Genomic DNA, 23,733 nt, shown 5'->3' on the forward strand with positions numbered 1-23,733 from the left:
CCTCAGGGCTGTGCTGGAGGCTTATCCCTACATGGTTTTGTGCCCCGCTACTATTAGGAGGGTCTGTGGTTGCCTGAGGCCGACTGGAAGGGTCACAGAACCCTGCTCTGGAATGTAGCTGTGTGTGCTTTGAGAGGGGCTAATGAGGGCACTGGAAAGGTCAGAGCTGGGACTCTGAGTTGGCAGAATAGGTTGTATAAACTTTCTGTATGTGGCTACTAATATGTGTGGAGTTAAAAATACCTGTATGTGTGGCAGGTTACTTTCACGCAGACCTGCTGGCAAGCCTGTGGGGGTGTAGCTCATCTTTCCCTATCTTAAAATTCTTTCTTTGGCCGCTACACACTATCTGCCAGAAAGAATCTGGAACTTATGCATATGACCAACCTGGTGTAGGTCATCTCCCAGTAGTCCTTTCCACACACCACTCCCACAGTCACCCTGCATAAGGAAAGTGAGATGCCTAGGTGACCAGCAGCTTGCTATGACCCAGGGGGCAGAGCCAGATCTGACCCTTAGCCGCTGTGCTGTGCTATAATGACAGTTCTACAGAGAGTACTGTGCTCTAGTACCAGTCCTGTGGGCTACTAGCTATGAACAGTTTAGGCTAGATGATCTCTGGGACCCTTCAATTTCTAGCATTCAGTAATTCTCCAATTTTGAAAAATATTCAGCTTTAGAATCTAGTCCTTCAGAGGGATACCTTAAGATCAATATTTCAACAAGGGTGGCCTCTAAATTACAGCATGTCACTTCCTTTGAAGAAGAAGAAAAAAAAAAAAAAGATCACCGGACCTCATCTGGTCCAGAATTTTTAAGAATAAGACCCTGAAGTCTGATTTTTTAAACACGCCAAGAAAGAGTATTATGCACACGAAAGTTTAAGAGCCACCATAATAGATGCATCCAGAATCACCTCTCAGTTTCCAAAATGCTGGCTCGCTGGCCCAGGTTTAGGGAAGTGTTTGACATAGCAGAGCATTCAGGCAAGTTTTGTGTAAGTGCTTTTTGATGATAATGGAAACTAGTTTGGGTCAACTTGGTTTAGTTGGTTTGGGTTGTTTTTTGTTGGTCTTGGTTTTGATTTTGGTTTGTTTTGGTTTGGTTTGTTTTTTTTGACTTTAGTCTGGCCATGATGTGCCCCACTATTAGATACTTTTTATCTAAGTATTAGCCAAAAGGAGACACTTAGGACACAGATGCTCATGACATACTCCAAAGTACTATAAAAAAATGATAAAATTCTATAAGCAACTCAGTAGGCTGAGACACAGATTTCTCAAGGTCACTCACTTCCTCGTTCCATGGCTTCAGTATATGATATTGTGGTGATGTCTAGGATGGATGAAAGCTTGCTCCTGTTTTTCCACTCTGTACCTATATTTTTGTCTGAACTTTAAGGGTCTTTTGAGTTCCCTTTGTATGGATGTGGTTAAAGCACAGCATTTGGATGTGGACATATGCCAGTATTTCATAAGGCACAGCCTGAGCAGAGGAAAGCGATTCATTTAGCAGACACACCCCTAGGGCTCACTCTGGAAGTGAAAAGCTGAGAGTAAAGTTTAAGCATATTTAAAATAATTTCAGAATGCCTGATTTGAAGATTGTCCATATATGTCTCTTAATGAAAGGAAATAGATATGAATGACCCCCCCCCCCAAAAAAAATCTTACAGTGTAACTGCTACCATGGAAAGATTCAAAAAGAAAACAAGAGATGAGGAGAGGAGAGAGGGAAAGGGAGAGAGGGGAGGAGAGGAGAACCATAAGCCCTTATCCAGAAGCTGTAGACAGATGAAGGCCAGGGGAGTTTGGACCACCCCCTAGGTAGGCACTCCTCAGCAGCCACCATTCTCCAAAGTTTTAGGAATGCTTCCGGCCTCACCCTGGGTGTTTCAGGGGCCAGCCCCTTCCCTGTCCAGTCCTGTAAACTACAAAATCTGAGCTCCACCATACCGTCCCCTCATGCTGTTTCTAACCATGATCAGAACCCTAATCCCAGTCCTTTTGGTGGTGCTGACTCTGAGCCACACAGCCCCGCTAGGTACTTGACAAGCCCTGCCTCGCTAAAACCTCCAACTTTGAGGGTGTCTCCTTTCGAGACAGTTGTTTTAACCTCCTTTTCAGCGGATGTGGAAACTGAGGGGATTAGGGTTAGATCATCTAATCATAGAGCTGGTAGGTGGCATGATCAGGATTTAAAGCCAGGTCTCTGATGTCAAAGACCCAGTCCTTTCCATCACACCACCCAGGGTTCTAGAAATACCTGAGGATGGTGTGTTAGCTGTCCGCCGCTCGTTCAGTCTCGGTGACAGGGGTGTGAGCAAGAGGGGCCCCTGTTTACCCGCATCAGCCGCACTGCAGCTGGGCTCGGCTTGCAGTGGTCCCGCAGACCACCTACCAAATCCCTACCCTCTGTGCTTTGAAGGCCAACTTTGTGGCCTTCAGTTAGTGGAAACTCTTAATTGCTGAGTTGATTTATTTCAAAGTAAAAACCACCCGGTCATAGTTCGAAGTAGCTCTAAAGAGATCAGTTGTACAGGTTAATAATTAGCTCACCCACCCGCAGGCATATACATATACGGGCNNNNGAGAGAGAGAGAGAGAGAGCCAGCAGAGGAGGGGCAGAGAAAGATAGAGACACAGAATCCGAAGCAAGCTCCAGGGTCCGTGCTGCCAGCACAGAGCCCGATGCGGGGCTCGAACTCATAAGCTGTGAGATCATAACCTGAGTCGAAGTTGGACGCTCAACCGACCGAGCCAACCAGGCACCCCTATACACACCATGCTTCTGAAAGGGAAATGCCACAGTGGCGAGAGGACCACTCTGTAGTGTTCTGGAGCTTGTCCTTCGTGAGGGGGCCTTCGCCCTGTCCAGGAGAGCTGGCAGCACCCCTTTCCCAGTGCTTCCTGCTATCTCCACACTCTCTGTCAGTTGCAGAGGGGTTTGGTCTTTATTATTATTAATATTTAGAAAGTTTGCCTGTAGCAGTACTAAAATGTGCATCACAGGACAACAATTGTTTACTGTGTTTGAAGTGAAGACTCTCACCCAGGAGATCTAATTCACTTGAAGTTCATATCTCTCAATCTCCACTTGCAAACAGAGACCTGTGAATAATAATTGTCATTTCAGAGTTGCATCTCTCCAATTATTTATTGGGTTGTGTCTCTTCCCAGAAGTTCTCTTAATTGAACCAGACACTGTAAACCAGTTTGCTGCATTTAATGACAGCCAGCTCCACGCTTCTTTACAGTGAGGAATAAACGAGCCTGCAGCTGCAAAAAGAGGGAGACCCCCACCACCCCCTCGTCCCCATCTACAGCCCCATCCAAACAACTCCGGCCAGAAGTTAAATTTAGCCGCCCACTTTTTAAAACCATGGGGTGCCAGGTGGGTTTTTGACAAGTTACCTTGGGGGCAAGAGGAGATACAAAATTGGACACAACTCAAAAGATGCCCAGGCCTCAGGAAGCCAGCTCATTTGGAGTGTCATCTCTCCTGAAGCCGAGCGTGGCAAGGATACTGTGGCAGCGACATTTCCCAGAGCTGCCCTTGCTGCACGCTTGCACTATGTACGGGTGCCCTGTGTTTCTACGACTGGTCTGCTCTGGTGCAAGCCCTCTAGGACTTGCTGAGCAAGCATTCTAAATATTAATAAAAAACAAACCCCTCGACACTGACAGTGAGTGTAAAAACAGAAAGCAGTGGTGCCGATGAAAAGGTGCTTTTGAAACACAGTTTTCTTGATTCATTCACTCACTCACCAAGTGTTTATTTAGTGCCCACTATATGCCAGGTCTTATCCCAGGCCCCATGAGCTACAGCAGTGAACAAAGTACAAAAAAAGTTCTGGCCCTGATCTAGCTTCCTTCCTGGTGGGATTAAACAGACACTTAAACGAACATATCCGATGATGGCACGTGTTATACAGAAAAATAAAACCAGGAAGGAGAACAAAGAGCACCAGTGTGGAGATGGCAAGGTTTTAGGCTTAGAGAAGGTATTGGATTGAAGACCTGAAGGAAACAGGGAGCAAGCCATGTGGGTGTTTAGGAGACGGAGATTCCAGGCGGAGGGAACGGTGAGGGTGTAGGGCCTGGGGCAACACTGTGCGCCTGGCGAGTTGGAGGACGAGGAGGGGCCAGTATTCAGGGAGTGAGGAAGAGAGAAGGAGTGAGGGAGAGAGCGATAGGAGACACGGTGGTCAAGGTAGGAGAGGGGCAAGTGATAGTGTGTAAGGCCGTGTTGGCCATTGTAAGGACTTACCTTTTACTCAGGGTGAGAGGGGAAGTCATTGGAAGGTTCTGAGTAGACTAGTAGATCTTGAGCAGGTAAGATTCAGCTCTCACTTTGAAAGGATCCCTGTGGCTGCTGCGTTAAACAAAAGCCTGGGGTTGGATGGATGGAAGGGTACTACAGTGAGAAACAGGAAGGCCAACTAAGAAGCTTTAATCCATATGGGAGTTTAAGGTCAAAGGCAATCAAAGGTGGAAGTGGTATTGGATTTGGGACATATTCTGAACACAGAGCTTCTAGGGCTTTCTGTAAACTAGATATGCTTGGAAGAGAAAGAGAATTTAAGATATTCCCAGGTGTTTGGTTGAGGGGCTGGAAGGATGGAGTTACCATTTGCTGGATTGGGGAAGATGGCAAAGGAACAGATTTTGGTGGTTGAAGAGGGATGTGGGGCAAGTCAAGAGTTCCATTTTGAACATGTTCAGTTTGAGGTTTCTTCTCAACATCCAGTGGAGAGTTGGCCTTATAAGTGTGGCGTGTTTATCATATAGAGGTTATTTTAAGGTCAGACTGGATGAGATCACCAAGGAGTATGGAGATAGAGAAAGGAGCTCTGAGGATTGAGCCCTGAGGCACTCCAAAGGTTAGAGAGGATATGAAATTATTTTGATAATAAAATGATATGAAATTCTAAATCAGCCAGACATATTGACATCCAAACTTGCAGGCCTGTTTTCTTCTCTTACCATATAAGGCTGAGGGGAACATTAAATCAGAAAGCAGATGTGAAGACACTTTCAAACATTAAAGGGAGAAGACTCCGCTATTTTGTGCCTACCTACTCCATGCTAGGCACTGTATTAGGCACATAAGTTGCCTTATCTCATATAAGCTCTGTACAGTAGCTATTATTGAACCCACTGTCCAAAGTAGAAAGCTCTGCTTAGTGAGGTCCAATAATTCACCCCAGTCCACATAGTGAGTAAAGAGCAGAGCTTATGGCATATAGGCCCATCTGTCTGCCTCCAGAATTCTCCAGAGTCCTCTTGCTTCCCACTTCTACCTGACCTGACTTCTCAGCCCAGCTCACATTAGAATCACCTGGGAGATTAGAATCACACTAGAATCAACTGTCATGCCCTGACCCCTCCCCACAGCGATTACCTCCAAAGCTCTCAGGATAGACCCAGGCTTCATATGTTCTGAAAGCCACCCAGGTGATTCTAATGTGTAGCAGAGGCTGAGAACTACTGCATCAGACTACTTTCTGCATCTGTGTGCATGTACGCACGCATTTTTTTTAAATGTTTATTTATTTTTGAGACAGAAAGCGAGCAGGGGAGGGGCAGAGAGAGAGAGGAACAGAGGATCTGAAGCAGGCTCTGTGCTGACAGCTGAGAACCTGATGTGGGGCTCCAACTGATGAACCATGAGATCGTGACCTGAGCTAAAGTCAGACACTTAACCAACTGAGCCACCCAGGTGCCCCATGCACTGTGTTTCAAAAAGGCTTCAGTTTAGGATTATCCTACTCATTTGTTGATAAAAGTGGCCATTTGTCTGTACTGACTTGTGAAAACCACAATTCTCTTAGATGTATGATGTACTCAGAGGTTAATGAGAACTGAGGGGATTAGAAAATCATCATTATGGGGCGCCTGGGTGGCTTAGTCGGTTAAGCGTCCGACTTTCGCTTAGGTCATGATCTCGCGGTTCGTGGGTTCGAGCCCCGCGTCGGGCTCTGTGCTGACTGCCAGCTCGGAGCCTGGAGCCCGTTTCTGAGTCTGTATCTCCCTCTCTCTCTGACCCTCCCCTGCTCATGCTGTCTCTCTCTCTCCTAGAAATAAATAAAAATATTTAAAAAAAAAAAGAAAATCATCATTATTTCCAGAAATGGCTCCAAGGGCTTTCTTAATTTCTTCCTCTGCCTAAAAGCCTTCTAAATGAGGCCTTAACTCCCCAATATTTGTATCGTTCAGAATAGATAGAGTGGGAGGAGGTTAGTAGGACATTATCTAGCTAAGTTAAACCAGAAACCTGAGTGAACCTTTTTAAAATAGATGGATTTAAGGATAAATAATGCTAATTTCTAATCCCCAAATCAAAACTGCCTCATTCTTTTGTGTCAGAAGACATCTCTTTTGATGTTGATGTTCATCATAAATGTTGTATCCTCAAGAAGAAAATTTGCCAGAGGGTGATTAACAGCCAAGTTGACCAAAGAAAAAATGTATACTAAAAAAACAATGTGCATTTGAGTCACGGCTGATCACATCTACCACTTAACTGAGACTTGAAAGCCTTCCAGAAGTTCCACCGTCCACTGTTAAGAGGATTAACAGTGCAAAATTTTAGGGAGCACTAAGTGGTGGCAAAATTTTAGGGAGCATTAAGCACCACCTAGAGGGTGGGAACTGTGTCAGAATCCATGAAAGCACATGTCACATCCATCCGCTTCTCTTTGCCTCGAACTGAAAAGATTTGAGTGTTTTCTTCATTAATATAAAAATACATCTAAAAAATTCTGTGAAATTAAGCACAGCTTTCCAGAGCCAGAGTTCAGTGAGTTCTGTTCTGAACCAGGGGCCAGTTCTGTATTGGTGATCATGGTGTATTCTGATGACCTTGTGTTATTTTTGTTGTATGAAAGCCTCAATCTATTTTTGATGTTTTCACGTCCTGTGAGCATGAATATTAGCCAGATTTTCTCTTAAGAAGACAAAAGACTCTTCCTTGACAGCCTAGAAAAGGAAAAAAAAAGTCATCTCAGTCTACTTCCTGCCCACCTTGTTTCCATAAATATGGTGACCCCGTCCTGGAAGACACAGCCAGCATTTGAATGAAGCCTCCGTGACTCAGTTCTTTAATTCATTCTTGAATTCCCTGCTTGCTAATTACTCCTACAACTCTGTCAGACAGGTGAAGGTGTACCTAATCTTCCGAGGCAGAAACCTTCAATTGGTAGAGTTAAATGTTTCATTGTCAGCATCTGGTGAGCCGGCTCAGGCCATTCATTAACCGTCTTTTCCAATCAGAACGTACCTGTTTCAGAACAGAAATAACACCAGCTGCTCATTTTGGTCTTTTCTTGCATCTTTATTTACATAAAACTTTCAGCCAAGCGATGGGATTACAGCCCAGGTAACTGAAGACTAAAACACAATCTATTGTTTTCCTAATGGGCCAAAAACGGTCATAAACCACCTTTTATTTGAAGGAAATAAAAGGCCGGTCACACAGGCACCTTGGTTGAAAGGCATACCTCTCTTTTCCTTTCAAACTGCTCTTGTGTAAATAGTATTTTTCTTAGGTTTCACCCTCTGTTTTCAATGTTAATATTATCAAGCATCTCTTCTCTGGGGTTCCCAAGTTCTCTGACAAATTAGCATTTCAGGCATCGCAAGCACGGAGTATGGTTGAAGACCCAGATGTAGAGCCAGACTGTCTGTATTCACATCCCAGCTACATCCAGTCACTAGCCGTGCATGGCCTTGGGGAAATTTGTACTGATACCTACCTCAGTTTCCTCATCTGAAAAATGGAGATAAGAATGCTTTACTCACACTGTAAATGTGAGGAGTGAATGAACTGATGTCTGCACACTCAGAATGGTGCCTAACACATACTAAGCCCTGTGTCATTATCTTCTGCACCCTGTATTGTGCCTTTCCAATATACCAATGAAGGTCAAAACCATCCATGAACTCCATGGGGCACCTGGGTGGCTCAGTCAGTTAAACACCTGATTCTTGATTTCAGCTCAGGTCATGATCTCACTGTTCATGAGTTTGAGCCTGGCATCAGGCTCAGCGTGGAGCCTGCTTGAGATTCTCTCTCTTCCTCTCTCTCTACCCCTCCTCTGCTTCTGCACACACACTCTCTCTTTCTCTCTCAAAATAAATAAACTTTAAAAAAAAAATCCATGAACTCCAGATATGGCTTCTGAAGTTCTGTACGAAGTGGGATTATTGCAAGACTAAAACATGAATACTGCTCTCTCCTTTCCAAAGCTTTCGATTACCAGAAAGATTGTTCATTTTTCTTAATAATGGCCTTAGACGTGTAGTTTGTAACCTCATACATGTTAACTGTCCTGCTCTTTTAGGCCTAATTCTCCCTTTGGGATAAAAAAAAATATTTTTGAATTCTGGTTTTGAAAGATGAAGGATAAATCTCTAAAGTTTCACATCAGAAAAGACATCTGACATTTAAAGTCGTCCTAAGTGTGGAGGGGAGGGTGGTCAGAGAGCAGCATGGGTCCCTGTGAGGGAAGAGGAGGGGGTGTCTGAGGCCAGTTTGTGACGCATGTTTGCTGACGTCTCCTATGTGGATTGTAAAGTGTCCTTTCCCCTCTCATATGCTAGCTACAGAGATAACCCTATGACATTTTTTCAGGCTTCGGAGATTAGAAATTAAAATTCCATTTGTAGCTGTTAAACTGGTGCAGAATTACTGCGTTTTTCTGCCAGAGGTCTAGCCAAGGTGGTTCGTCAGAGATGACGCAGTGGCTGCCGCCGCCTTTGTATTCAGTGGTTTGGAAACGTTCGCCATCTATGTGGGTTCCATGAACCCACACTGGGACACTGGGGAAACTTCGAGAGAGCTGCTATCTGCATATGTTATTTAGTTGTGCCTCATTTTGGATGCCTCTTTGTGTAAAAAGGACAAAAATGTTTTCTTCCGTGTGCCATAAAGCAGCAGTAGAGATTTTGATGCTGTGGTGGGGTCATGCCAAAGATAATAGGTCAGGAGATTCCAGTTAAAGAGGGACAAAAGACCAAGGAGGAAAGTGAAATGTAAATCATTGGCAAGGGTAAGGCAGCGTCATCTGCATACTAAAATACCTCGGAGAATTTGAGCGAAAGACCAGTTATTTAGATGGGAGTGAAGGAGAACAGATCACATGGATCTGTGACATCCTGTCCACTGTCCTGAGGGAACCTGCAGGAAGTTGACTTGCCAGCCTTCCGAACATTCCAGAATGGGTTTGGAATACAAGGAGTTCTAGAATAGCTAGGACTGTAAGCAGAGTAGAATTCTGGGGGTGGTGCAGATTAAATAGCAGCTGCTCCAAAAGGCCAGACCTTAGGGTAGCTCTTGACTGATCTAGCAGGCCTCTAGCAAGCCAAGCCATAACCACCAACCTAGAAGTAGATGGCCTTTCATTTTACCCCCTCTAAACAAGAGATAAAAATGAGAATAACCCAAATACTCACTGAATCCATTTGCCTAACAACTGTTTCCCTAGACAGCAGTGATGCATTTTCTCACTGCCATGTGTCAGGATTTTGTTACTGGGTGGAATTTGCTCTTTGCCTACATTTGGCACAGAACCCTCTATCTTCACTCCCTATTAAATGAGTAAGAGCATACACTCCTTGAAGGCAGTGGGAGGGAACAGTTACCCATTTATTCACAGCACCTAGAAAAGTGTCAGGCACATAATGGACTTTGTGCATTATTTCACTTACTGTTTATTAAAAAAAAGCCCAAAACCTACAGAGTAGGTACAGTTTACAGATGTGAAAACTGAGGCTAACCAAGGTCACACATGTGGTAAATGGTGGATGTGGGATGTAAGCCAGGGCTCTTTGACTCCTGTGTCAGGCTTCTTAACTCCTATCCTGACTAGCATCAGGTACGTTACTGGATATAATAAATTATATGTGGCTACATGAAAATAACAGCTATGTTACTGAAGTTAGCTTGCTTTAGGACAATCCCAACTGAAAGCCTTTTCTAACCAAATTCCAAAACTTGTTGCACTTTATCATGGTATCATTTTGTGCTCTAGAAATGGCATGTAATTGCTTCCTTGTTTAGTAGTTGAGATAAATTAGTGCCAGTGAATTTGACTTTTTGTGAGTACTTGTCTCTAAAGAGAGAAAGACTGTGTGTGTGTGTGTGTGTGTGTGTGTGTGAAGAGGACACAGAGATTGGCATTTAGTGATGTGGGAGAAGAGTGTCTCAAACGGCGATTGCCTTCCAGGATTATATTATGACTGGGGACACCCTCTATCTCAATGACTTCTAGAGACAAACATGGGCTTTTCAGAGAGATTCACTGAGGAAGAGACAGAATTCAAATAACAATGTGTAGGACATTTAGATAGTAAACTTATGGATGTTTCTAACTAAGAACAGACTAAACAAAAGTGGGAGATCACCATGACAACTGAAGAGAGAAGCAACTGGATTTCAGATTTTCCAGCAGCTCTCTCCAAAACCCAGTGGAAAGTCCGAGAAGGCATTTAAATGGAAAACAAGTCATGTGAATTCAGGAGAATGAACCCCGGAAAGACAGGAAGTGATCCAGGTGATTAGAATACACGCTATCGTCACTAAGTGGGAATATGAGTGTCATATTAGACTTCAAAGGACACAGAGGTTGTTTTCCAACATCTTTCCTCTCTTACTCCACAACTCAGTACTCATTTCAAAGTTTTGTTTCTCGGTCAGTCCAGTTTCTTTCCTTCCTGCTGTAGCGAGTGTATTTTGCCCCATGAAATAGAGTACTCGCCTCAAGGAGTACGTGAATGCACTCTCTGCAATCCAGCGAAGCAGCTAGTATTTATTTGTTCTATATCCTGTCCTCTTAAACAGCAAACATTACTTTAGTATTTATTCTTAAATAATCAATCATTTATTAAGTACCAGTCCTGTGGTTAAGTACCACAGGAGATTAAAAGACAAATGTAATACTTTGCCTACGGTCAGGGGAAAACAAAACCTACACCAAAGAAAATGATGGCAACATAAGCAAGTGCTACTTTATCTGATGCAAGGAGGAAAGGCATCTTCTTGCCTCAAAAGAGGAAGAAATCAGTAGGGAAGCCACCGTCACAGTGGAAGGAATATAAAGCTGAACCTGAATGAACCCATAGGATTTAGATGCATAGAGAGAAAGGACAAGATCCAACAGAGGCCCGGCTTTCACAAAGATGAAAAAGTGCTAGACCTGAACCAGAGACAGCAATTGACCACTGAAAGTTTGGTTTAATGGAGTTGGCATAGCTCAGTGCTTACCAGTAAATAGACTGAGGTCCACTTCTGCCTCTACTGAAACAGATGATGCATGATGTCAAGCAAGTCAGTTAACTGCTCTAAGCCTCAGTTCCCTCATCCCTAAATGGGCAAATTGCCCCTGCTCCATAGGGCTGTTGCAAAGATTTAAATGAGATAATGCAGGCAAAGCACTTCACACTCAGTAAGCGCTTACAAAATGGTGCCAGTAGTAACTTTTTCAGTGAAGTTGACTAGGTAGAGAATGTGATGAATGGGCACTGGAAAGTCATTGTAATTCTTGAGCAGGGTGTTGGCTTTAATTAATGGGGGTTGTAAGAAGATTAATCTGGCTGTGGTTGGGAGGATTGATTAAAGGAAGAGTCTGAAGACAGGGTTATGTCAGGAGGCTGTAAGAGTAATCTCAGTTTGGTTTTATGAGGTGTGAAATTAGGAAGGTAGCAGTGAAAACCAAGGGAGAAGGAGAGTGGCAGACGGAGGAAAGAATCTACAGATTTCGGTGGCTCAATCTAGGGGTAAGAAGACAAATGGACTTTGTCAAAGATAATCCCCAAACTTCGAGTTGTAGAAACTGGGGAAGCCAGTGACAGAAGGGGTTACGCTCGCTGTGCTGACACTCACCCCTCTAACAGAGGAAGGCTGAGGTATCAGGCCAAGAGCTACAAGAAGGTCAGCCCCAGGAAGGCAGGGGCCTTGGTGGGGTTACTGACCTTATATGCCCAGCACCGAGAACTGTGACCCACACAGGACAGAGGCCCAAAAAGTATATGTATTTTTAAAATTTGTTAATGTTGTATTTGTTTTTTGAGAGACAGAGAGACAGAGCACGAGCAGGGGAGGGGCAGAGAGAGAGGGAGACAGAATCCGAAGCAGGCTCCAGGCTCTGAGCTTTCAGCACAGAGCCCCATGTGGGACTCAAACTCATGAAACGCGAGATCATGACATGAGCTGAAGTCAGACACTTAACTGACTGAGGCACCCAGGCGCCCCCAAAAAGTATATTTTAACAAAAGGATGGGTGGATGGTGAGAACATTGTGCACCTACAAGTAAGTAAACTGAACAGTGATAGGTTTTTATATCATGAACAATAGAGCAGCCTTCTGCCTTAAGTGTGGGCTAAATCAAAGTCCATATTTAATCTGGAAAGATAAAATGTTTCTCAAGGAACAGTTAAAAGCTGCCCATCCAATAGAACGTAGAAACTGTTGAATCTTGAACACTGATACAAAGGGAATTTTCTAATTCAGAGAACATAAAATAAACATATTTAAAATAGGGAAAAAAAAACACTTGTTCTTGTACGTATTGTTTTATCCTTTGCATCCTGGGTATAGGATAAAAGAAAGCCCTTACTTGCTTGTTAGAAGAAGAAAGCTCTCACTTGAAGTTCCTACTAGGCAGATGTCAGTTGAAAGCCCTGCTTATGGAATGTGCTGCAGTGTCAAACTCTGTTGGATAATTTTAGACGAATGTGTCATGTGTGACATGGAAATATGGCATGCTGTACATTACTGATTTCCCAAGTGTTTGGAGCAGGTAGTAATGTGCTGGAAAGTGCTCTTTATCTATCCACACAGTGTACTTGTAGAGCAATGGGGAAATGCTTTTGGTGGAAATTACTTTAGTCAGAAAAAGAATCCATTTACAATATGCGCCTTCTAACATCTTTCAGACAATGCATTGTATTAAAGAGGCATTTTTTGATTAATGTTTTATAAACATTTTTCAGCATGACAGCTTAAAGCCCCCGTAAAATTGTAAATGCGGGTATAGTGTTCACTTCCATAAAGTCAAATGCCATCTCATAAAGTCTAGTTGGATCCTGTCAACCATGGTGACACAGAATCAGTACCTGGAAGCATTAAAATTAATTTGCTTCATTTATATTACTGCAGTGATAGCAAGATGAAAAGAGTCCTATTTTAAATTTTACTTTAAAAAGAAAACTCTAGTAAGTTTGTTTGGTTTGTTGTTGTTGTTGTTGTTGTTTTTAATCATTGCCATTTTCCCCCCTACTTAAAGAAGGTAGTGAAAACGGAGTGATAGTCTGCATGGTAAATTTATGGTGGGATCTAGAAAAAATAGAAATCCATTCACTCTACACCCTCCTTTTGAGCACCTACTGTATCCTCAGAGGTGAAGAAGAAAGGGCCGCGGACTCTCAGGTGTCAGCTTAGTGAGGGCGGCGCATACAGACCAGGCAGTGGGAGTAGCCAGTGGGCACGAGGCTGTAAGGTGCTGCGGGTCAGGCGAGCACAGAGCAAAGAGGACCAGAAGGCCAACGTGCGACCTTGATGACGGCATCCCAGAGGAGGCGACTTAAGAACTGAGTTGCTGTGGGCAGAGAGGGCTCGAGAAGTGGGTGAATGGCATTCCAGGCAAAAGGAGTTCATGTGCAAAGGCCAGGGGACAGCGCTGGGGCCCCGGGCACATGGCAAGGAGGGCGGGGAAGGCAGCGCGGAGCTCTTCCAGGCTGGAACACAGAGCAAGGAGAGGGGGGCGTGTGAGACACACAGGAACGGGCTGGGGCCAGGTCAGGAGGGTCCTTGTGCACCACAGTTAGGGGTCTCCCCTGTGTCACAAACTCTTGAGGGATTTGATGTAACCCAGCTTTGTGCTCACTCTGGCCACAGAGCGGAAAACAGCTTAGACAGGACAGACCTAAAGTCAGGGAGACTTCAGTGTGGGTGTGGGACATAGTGCGGGAATGCAGTTGAGTCGTCGGCCCTGAAGGAAGCTTATGGGGAGGAGGTGTGAGCGGTCACAGGGGTGCCCGGAAAGTCACTCAGCGCAGGGTCATGTCACATTCCACTCCTGGCACACCCCGGCCTTTCACAGAGCAGTTCATCAGTTCCGTGAGTGCTTAGCTGAACGAAGGAGTGACCGAGCAAGTTATTAAACAAGCAAGTGAAGAGGCTGGGAGGTGGTGCGTGACATAGACTTCTGGAATAACAGCTACTACTGGTGTTCTCATTTGGCTTGGAGATCGCATTCTGCCAAATTCATGTCCAACTAATGGAAATCGTGGCTCTTACAGATTCCTTACCTCTCTCTATTGAATTTTGCATTGTCATCCTGATAGTGCCAGCAACGTGGCAAAGATGCCTAAAACTGACATACTGAACTCACTGCTTCCAAGTGACGGCCACCATAGCATGGAACACTCCAACATGGACAAGTACACTCTCGCTCCGCTTCTTCCAATTTCTTTCTACACTGACCTTCGAGGAAATGAAAATGCAGAGTGAAGGGTCTACTGGAGGTGGGGGATACTGAAAAAAAAGTAGGGAAAAAGAGAGATGGAAAGATGGAGACAAATAGGATGGAGAAAAAACTCAAAGAGTTGAAAAGGAAAGTAGAAATCAAATGATTGAAAAGTGGATTTTAAGACTGAAGGAAAGGGGCATCTGGGTGGCTCAGTCAGGTGAGCATAGGACTTTGGTTCATGGTTTGGTCTCGTGATTTGTGAGTTCGAGCCCCACATCCAGGTCACTGTTGTCAGTGCAGAGAGCCTGCTTTGGATCCTCTGTCTCCCTCTCTCGCCGCCCCTTCCCCATTCATTCTCTCTCTCTCTCTCTCTCTCTCTCAGAAATAAGTAAACATAAAAAAAAGAGAGAGAGAGACTTCAGGAAAATGAAGATTCCAGAAACGAATAGCATATGACCTGAATTGCTGGGGTCCCCCTCCCCTCCCCAAGGGTTGGAGCAGTGCATCCACCATATGAGAGTAACAAATGAGGACACCTGAAAGGGACTTGGGCCCTAATGTCTGGAAGCTAAGTTTTTCCCCTCTATTATATTATGTTCAATCATATTTTTAACACTAGTCACTTTGAGTGATAGTGATAGGAAATTTGATTAATGATTTACAAGAAGGTATGGCAGGCACATAAAGTGAGGAGAAATCCCTGTTTAATTCGACCGATGTCTGCGGCAGCTGCTAGTCGTCATGCACATCCTTCTCTTTGTGTGGCAGGGCGAGTAAGTGTACTACAAGGCAGAGTAACGACAGTGCCTGGACCGCCAGGTCCGTCAGGAACCCGGAAAACAGCCTCCCACACGGGGAAGACTAACCGGTGTGGGGAAACTGGAAAGGGGGACTGTGAGGACAAAAAGGAGCACCAACGACAGGTAGCAGCAGGAGCTGGGGGAACCAAGGGAAGACGTGGGAGTCCTCAGCGCTTAGAAGCTTAGAGAAGGAAATGGGGGCTCAGGCCTCTTAGGAGGGGCACTAGCCCCTGTCCGCTGGAGCCAACTGCTGCCCCCAGAAGACGCTGTTGCCGGCCTGAGCCCCACCTCCCTCCTCCTCCAGCCTTCCTCAGGTGCCCCTGTTGGCAGAACCATCCACGGAGTGGGCTGCCAAGGACGGGCGATGTTTGCAGAGTCCCAGCCCCATCCTGGAGCAGTGTACAGACCGGTGTGTTTGAAGATGAGCTCCAGGAGCTGAAGAGCCAGCCCAGGGCCAGAAGAGAGCCTCACACAAATGGTGTGAGGGTAGAAGGTCACCTGTACACTGGAAGCTTCCTGAGAGTAAAGACTACATCTTCAGGCCGTGTGCCCTTGACACTACGGGGGTAGTCCTAGCCGTCCCCAGCTAAAGGTTTCCGCGTGCATGTGGAATCACAGGAGCGTCCCGGTATGAGTAGCAGGGGAGTTTGATGAAGTCTTCTACTTCTGGAAGTGCTGCTGAGAAGCATCCGAGGGGAAAGAGCTCTAAAAGAACTTCTGGACCAGAAAGCTTGTACATACCAAAGAGCTCCATTTCTGCAGTCCCCACGGCGTCGCAAACTGAATTCCTCAGAGGCCTTGACCCTTACCTGGCCCAGAAAACTGGAACACCAGTTTGCCCGGGTAGCAGTTCAGACTTCACCAGCTGGGAAAGTTTCCTGACCACGAGATGTCTCTTTCCTCATCAGGAAAATGGTGCAAACAATAGTTTTCATCCACCTCCCAGGGTTATTTGGGAGGTTAATCCTGTTAATATGGGAGAGCACATTGGCAGCACGTGACATGTAATAAGCACCCATTGCATATACCAACAGTTCTCATCATCATTACTGCCATGTCTCTGTACCTAATTCCTCACGCTAAGGTGAACCTCTGATGTGGCTTGCCCTGATGCCTCCTATATCTTGCAGCGATTATTTGTTTATTTACTGCAGCAGCAGCCCTGTGACTATATCTATGGCTTCCCTTCAAAGCCCACTGAAGCTTGCTGAAGAACGACACAGAGCCTGAGTCTTTGCCAAGAAAGGGTCACTCAAGTGATTTAGCCCAGCAGCCATGGTCCTCGAACTTTGGGTCAGAAACCTGGCTCTGCTCATTTACGGGGACAAATGTCTCCGTATTTCTATTATTTGCTCCCTTCAGCCCTGCTTTGACTCCGCCTTCACCCCCTAGCTCCTTAACATCATCCCTTTGGGCCAAATAATCTCTCCTGGAAACAGGAGGAGAATGTTCAGGTCTTTCCTTGTCATAAGAACTTCCCAGGACTATAATATCAGATGCTGCTTTTCAACTGTCAGTTGATTAAGTATATTTAAAAAAAATTTTTTAATGTTAGTTATTTTTGAGAGAGAGACAGACAGACAGAAAGTACGAGCAGGGGAGTGGCATAGAGAGGGAGACACAGAATCTGAAGCAGCCTCCGGGCTCTGAGCTGTCAGCACAGAGTCCGACGTAGGACTCGAAATCACAGACCACAAGATCATGACCTGAACCGAAGTCGGACACCCAACTGACTGAGCCACCCAGGCGCTCCTGATGAAGTATATTGTTTTTAAAAAAGAAAGCTCTTTTGTTGTTTTCTATTCGTGAGAAGACAGAAACTGCAAAAATCTAAGCATGTACTTTCAGAGCTGTGAGAGAGAGATTGTTGGGGATGAGTTAAGTGTCTTCAGTTTACGGCAATGATTTGTAAGGCTATGAAAAAGAAAGCGGCTATGAAATACATTTTTGCATAAAGGTTTGAAATTTATTACAAGGTAAAAATAATTGAAAAAGCAGACCTTTCCTCAATGGGTTATAATAAAAAGTTATTTATGCCATCATTGTGCATGTTTAGGAGCTTGAGTCCTTTCCAGAGGCTGTTCTCAAAGAAACAAGAAGGAAGCTAAGCTATTAAAGCCATTCCGTTGAAAAAGTGGACATACATACACAGTAATTCTGACAACTGGGCCATGTTGAAACAATCGGTAATAATAGCCAAATTGCCAGTGTCTGATTTCTGTTATAAAAGCCTAATAGGTACACACTATTGGCAGCTACTTACAAAATCTGCAAGCTTTGTCCTTCGTATAACAGAGTGGTAGACTCACAAAGCCGTATTCATTTACCTGAGTTCCATTAAGACTTCACTGTGGGGTTTAAACATTCAGCACACATTGTAGAATTCACTTGCCATACACAGTAGCTCATAAAGTGCTTTGGGATCCTTGGACAAAAGAGAAGGTACAAAGCCTTTATTAATGTTCGCTTGGTGAAAGTATCCTCCTGCTTATAACAGTATGTATCATATATTTTCTTACTGTATCCTTTTGACTCTCAAAAGTGAACTTTGGGACTTTGAAATGGTGCCAAGCAGGCCTCCCCTCTAAACACTGACAGTCTATTTCAGTACCAAGCATAGAAAGATCCATTTTGGACCTCTGCCTTACTAGTGTTTTTCAGCCTTCTGAGAAGCAACTCTACTCCCCTCTCCTTGGTAGACAGGCTGCTAATTTGCAGTGGCAATTATTGGTGCCTTTTAACACTGGCCACCTTTTCAGCTTTAATCTGTTCTGGGAAGAGCTCTGTAGGGAAAGGAAGATTTGATGATGCTTTTGAGACATTCCCTGTGAATACATTCAGGGGGAAAGAATGGTCATGACCTAGTACAGAATTCCAGTTTTACTGGAGTGTGTCTTAAGTCTGATGACAGACTGAATTTGCCTCTAGATTTTCTGTCTTCTTTTCCCATCAGGAATTCCAATGCTGAAGATCGTGTTCGCAGGCCACGACCACCTCTCTCTAATATCCGTGCCCTTGCTCATATACCACCCAGTTCAGATCCTTCTGGGAAGTGTGTTGGTGCCAACGATAAAGTCTTGGATGGTGTCAAGGCAGAAGGTAAGACTCTGGCAAGATCTTATTTAAATCCAAATTAGACTGAAATGCTATTTCTGAATCCTAGCTGTTTGAATACTTTAATTTTTGCTAACATATTCTCATTCTCAAGTACGTATTTTCTTGAGAAGAATAATAATGATGCATTGATCCATTTTAATTTAAGAGGAGTATTATGGGTTCATTGAAGGGCATACTGCAATGGAGTAAAGGTGAATATACTCAAAATATCTGTACCCCTCCTATCATGTGTTCATCATCTTTCCCCCAACCCATCTTTTTCATATGTGTCCTGATTTCACTGCCTTTCTAAATATGAAAGCACCTGGGGCACCTGGGTGGCTCAGTTGGTTAAGTGTCCCACTCGACTGGGGCTCAGGTTGTGACCTCACGATTTGTGAGTTCCAGCCCCGCATCGGGCTCCACGCTGACAGCATGAACCTGCATGGGATTCTCTCTCTCCCTCTTTCTCTGCCCCTTCCCTGCTCATGCTCTCTCTCTCCCTCTCTCTCTCTCAAAATAGATAAATAAAACTTTTTAAAAATTAAATAAATGTGACAGCACCTGGATTTATCTAAAATGTCTACTTTATTGTTTAATTTTTCAGACACAACTTCTTTGCACAGCAGAACTATGTGTTTGGGCATTTAAATATTTAATTGACAAAGGAGCCCACACAGTGTCAACTTTACTATGTTTGGCTCAGAATCTTGTTACTTACTTAATATCTGTATATTTGATTTCCTAAATTATCAGCCAAAATAAAACCAGCCAGGTGATTCACACAATGTTTAGTTGCTGCATATACCATCAAAGCATCCACAGAGTCGTCTCCTTCCCAGCGGCTCAGCCCTGACAGGACTTCTCTGAGACTGTACACAGTGTGGCAACTGTTATCAGGAGAAGAATAGGAAAAAAGAGACAGCCAGTGGCAGGGGAGTGCCCTGTGTCCTGCCATTAGTGTCCTGAAAATAGAATAGCCACACTACCACCTACTGAGCTCTGTGTGCCAAGCACATCCCAGTCATTACCTGGTTCCGAGTATAGACCCTGAACAAGCCTACGGGCTCTGCTGCCTCCTCTCTGGGTGACCTTGGGCATGTACTTCACTTCTCTGTACCTCAGTTTCTGCCCCTCTGAGACTAATGATATTATCTCCTCTTTAGAGTTAGAGAGGATTGAATGGCAAATGTTTGGTAAAAGCTCGCTGCTGTAATTACCGTTATTGTCATCGCTGTCCATTACTGTGTACAGCATCGTTCGTGGCAAGCTCTGCTGTCGCACTGGACAGGTTCAGAAGTAGACTCAGAGCCAAGCACCTTGCCCAAGGTTATGTGGGTGGCTCAGTCAGTGCTAGAGTGAGGACTGGAACCCTGGTCTATTTGGCTCCCAGAACCTTGCACAACACCACAAGAATACTCTAGACAGAAATAGAATGTTGTTCTTAGAAGGAGCACCCTAGATCCCCAGGCTCCTACCTGATAAAGTTAGCCCACCCAGCACCTTCATTTATTTTGCCATTTACCAGAATCTCAGCCATTCCCATTCTGTACTGGGGGCCACTCTGGGTTCCGGGCCGCCCATTCTGCGTTGGTGAGGAACGATTTAGTTCTTTTTTTATTTCTTTTTTTCTTTTTACTTCTTTTTATTTTTTTATTTCTTTTTTAAAATTTCTTTTACTATTTATCCATTTTTAAAACTTCCATTTATATTTATCGATGTGTATGTGTGCTGTTGGTCAGAATTTATCACATAAATTTTAACAAAGAATGAAGACAATTATTTGAAAATCCTAATAGTCTATCAAACACATGTAGTCATAGTGAACAGCAAACTGTTTAAAAGCCCTGGGATTTATTCTGCAGAGTAACAGGAACATTCCCAAAAGGGAGGCAAAATTGGACAACGCTGTTCATTTTCCTTTGGCATGGGAACGACCCCAAACAAGGGATGTATTGGCTACCTTAGAATAATCCAGAAGGCTTGGGATGTTTACCCATCCCATTTGACCACAAAATAAATACAAACTGTCAGTCATGTCCATGAGTGTCTCTTCTGCTTTACGAATAGTAACGATTGAGACCCATGGCCACCATCCATGTTCAGTGGGATGGTGTGAGTAGCCAGCTCGGGCTGGCGAGATGACAAAGTCTGCCGGCCAGTGAGGTGGGCAGACGAGTCTGTTTGTGTCATTGGGTATGTTGAGGCTGTCAGGGCGGGCTGCTTCTTCCTTCTAGTAGCATAACTTATCTGGTGTTAACCGATGCTTTCATTTTGTTCATAGATACCATCCAACTCTGAACATCACATTGTCCTTTCTTACAGGGAGTGAAGTTGACGAGGCCGACGGTATAACGGAGGAGGCACCCTTCATGTCGCGATGTATATATGTACAGGACTGTCCCTACAAACGGTTCCGAAGACTCGTACTTGTGAATGTTGCTTCGATGCATATTTTATTTTTTTACACGAAAATATGATGTAACAGTTTAAGTGCCTTAAAATGTATTGGACAGGAGCGTTATTTCCAAAACCGACTCTGTTGGTTACTGCCAGGGGTGGTACTGTATTTTGGAGCGGTTTATTTTATTTTTTTTCCTACCACAGGAAACCGTCATTGTGACAAAAAGCAAACATGCTTCCCTTGGACCACCTTTGGTGCAATACAACCGTGCTCTAGTTACTGTGCTGTTTGTTTGAAATGAGGTCACCCCATCAGGAAGATGCCCTCCTGATGACAGTGAAAATTTCCAAAGTCTTATTCATGAATACTTTGATTTACTGTGTGATTCTTTTTTTCTACAACTGTGACATGCCTCTTCCTTATCAACTCAGCAGGGGTCATAGATTGCATAGATGCTGAAAAGCAGAAGTTATCTGCATTTCTTGACATCATTTTTAGACATTCCTTCAAATAGTTTCCACACAGAAATTCCTCAGTCCCATTATAAGAGATGGCGGCGTTATAGGTCTTAAATTTATTATAAGCTGCTTCAAAGAAAGAGCCTGATGTTTGAGTTATAAGTAAGGGAAGTTTTGAGGTAAACTGCAGGCCTCGATTTTCAGGATTTTTTCAATTCTATTTCACATATTGTCCCTTTTTCTGCCATAATTTCTTTCTTACCTGTTTTCCAGCACACTCCCACACTTGTAACAGCCAAAGGTGAGACGCAAAAATGTTACCGTCAGTTGGAGAACAGCAACCATTAATGGTGGGAAATATCCACATTCCACGGCTGAGACCAGAGTGTCTTCTTGTTACACAGATGTCTGAGCACAAACTGCCCCTTTTAGCCAGAAGCAGCCTGTTACATCCTTGAATTAAGCACACTTACGGCGTTTGAGACAAGTTATTAATGAAAATTTCCTTGGCAGATCTGACAAACGTTTGCAACATGTTTTTTAGAATTAAATCATATTGTTCTTATGAATAAATAAAATATAAAAGTCATGGATACAAACAAATGTTACATATACACATTCTGCCTAGCCAGATGGAAAGAAAACTGGGCACCGAAAATGCAAGACCATTCATTAAGCAAAATATCAAATAAAACGATGTCCCAATGGGCATCAGCTTTCAAAAGAGTGTTCGTATTTGCTTCTACTGTGGCTGAGCAAACTTTCACTGGACCCAACCACAGAGGAAAGCAATATATAGAATTAGGGGAACATTTTCCTCTACTTCCTGCACAGCATTCTGTCACATGCTCTCTGCGCGTCCTTCCTTGATTTGACAGACAGTATTGGCATTCTGGGTCTCACTGAGGCTGACTCTATCAGCAGCAGCTGTTTTGTTGTTACTTGGTCAGCAACAACAACAACAAAATCATTCCATAGAAACTTACCGGCTTCATCAGCACCGTAAATTTATATTATTGTCCCTACCAGCTCTCATCTCGTGTAACTTCTGACCATTTCAATACTATTGAACCTCATAAGTTTCACAAGAGTTATCCTCACTATCAATTTTAAGGCTACGGCCAGAGTCTGCAAAATTCTATGTTCAACAGGCTATTTGTCAAGAATTTCACTTACATCTAAAACTCCAGTAATTTTGCTCGATACTTTCGATGCTTACAGATGGAACACAGGCAGATTTTCATCTTTTGTTCCCTCGAGCTTCTTTGAATTTCGGAGGAGATGGAATTGTCTGTCTGTTCATCTGAGCTATAAAAATCTTTCTCCCTAGCATTAGAATACTGATTTTTTTTGGCCCCAACTTATCTACCTCTATTATCTAACACCTATAGTAGGTGTGATTCATGGGATAAGGTTCAACCGAAAATGCTATAACATTTTACCTTTTGCTTTAAAAAGTATGTTTTGTTTTCAAATAATCTCTACATTGTGCATTTTGGTGGCTTTCGTGATATGTTTATGCCCATTTCTTTCTTTATGCAAATACTGTGGCATATTTTTCCATAAAGAGTAAAAAATAAAATCAAAATTTATTTTTAATTCATGTTTATTGGGATTTAATTATCCATCTCAAAATATTTTGTTGTGTGTTATGCACTGTCAGGCTATCCGTTTATGCATTTTTTTAATCTAAATGTATTTATGAAGGAAATACATTAGATTATATTTATGTTTACTTATTTTTCCACCTGAGTTTTTTTTAAATGGTTGTTATGAAATTTGATTTTTTTTAATGGGTGATAATGTAAATCTTTTCATGTGTCCTTTTCTTACTTTTAAGTTTTGTATTTTTTAAAAATTCTTCCCTATTCTGTTTAAGACACCTCTGGCTAACATTCAGTGTTTGTTTACACTAAATACCAAATTTTTACAAAAGGACTGGTGAAGCAATGAAGTGGATTATTTATGATGAATGGAAGATGAAAATAATTCTATGATTAAACAAAGAGATGTTTCCAAAACCGCAAGAGAACCTGTGGCTTATTTTTAACCTGATTTCATATGTACTCATAAGGCCTTCTTGGTCTCTCTAGACTTCTCTTGATTCATTCCAGTACCATTATATCATCTGTGGTTAAACACACATAAGCTTCCTAATCTTCCCAGGTACCCGTATCAATACCTCTGCCACGGCATCATGTTAAAACCCAAGATTAGTCCTTGCTTCTTTTGTTAGCGTTGTTTTCTCTGCAACAGGGGCGAGGACCAAAAGAGAAACATACCCAAGAGAAGGGGCCAAATTTAAGTGGTCTGAACTTCAGGCACCCCTGTCATGTTCTCAAGAGATAGAAAAGATGAAGCATTGAAATGCCTTTTCCAAATGTCGTGTATCTTTATGAGCGCCTTCCCTGGTGTAGAATTCCATACTTTTCTATTCTCCTTCGGCTGTCTTCTTAGAGGCTTAGCGATCCTCTTTGCCCCTGCAGGCTGTTGGAAACACCACC

General features: G+C 43.5%; 1 protein-coding gene across 4 annotated transcripts in view; it reads left to right on the plus strand.

Annotated features, from left to right (window-relative positions):
- The window catches only part of SLC10A7 (solute carrier family 10 member 7), a 259,094-nt gene extending 235,846 nt beyond the window's left edge, over nt 1-23,248 (plus strand). For all 4 annotated transcript variants that reach the window (XM_077755901.1, XM_077755903.1, XM_077755902.1 and 1 more), the window contains 2 exons: nt 18,225-18,370; nt 20,693-23,248. In XM_077755901.1, the coding sequence (XP_077612027.1) occupies nt 18,225-18,370; nt 20,693-20,722 (176 nt within the window). In that variant the 3' untranslated portion in view covers nt 20,723-23,248. The remainder of the gene's footprint in view (nt 1-18,224; nt 18,371-20,692) is intronic.
- Nucleotides 23,249-23,733: the final 485 nt, after the last annotated feature.

This window comes from Crocuta crocuta, unplaced genomic scaffold, assembly GCF_008692635.1.
Source record: "Crocuta crocuta isolate KB4526 unplaced genomic scaffold, BGI_CrCroc_1.0 scaffold112, whole genome shotgun sequence".
Lineage (NCBI taxonomy): Eukaryota > Metazoa > Chordata > Mammalia > Carnivora > Hyaenidae > Crocuta > Crocuta crocuta.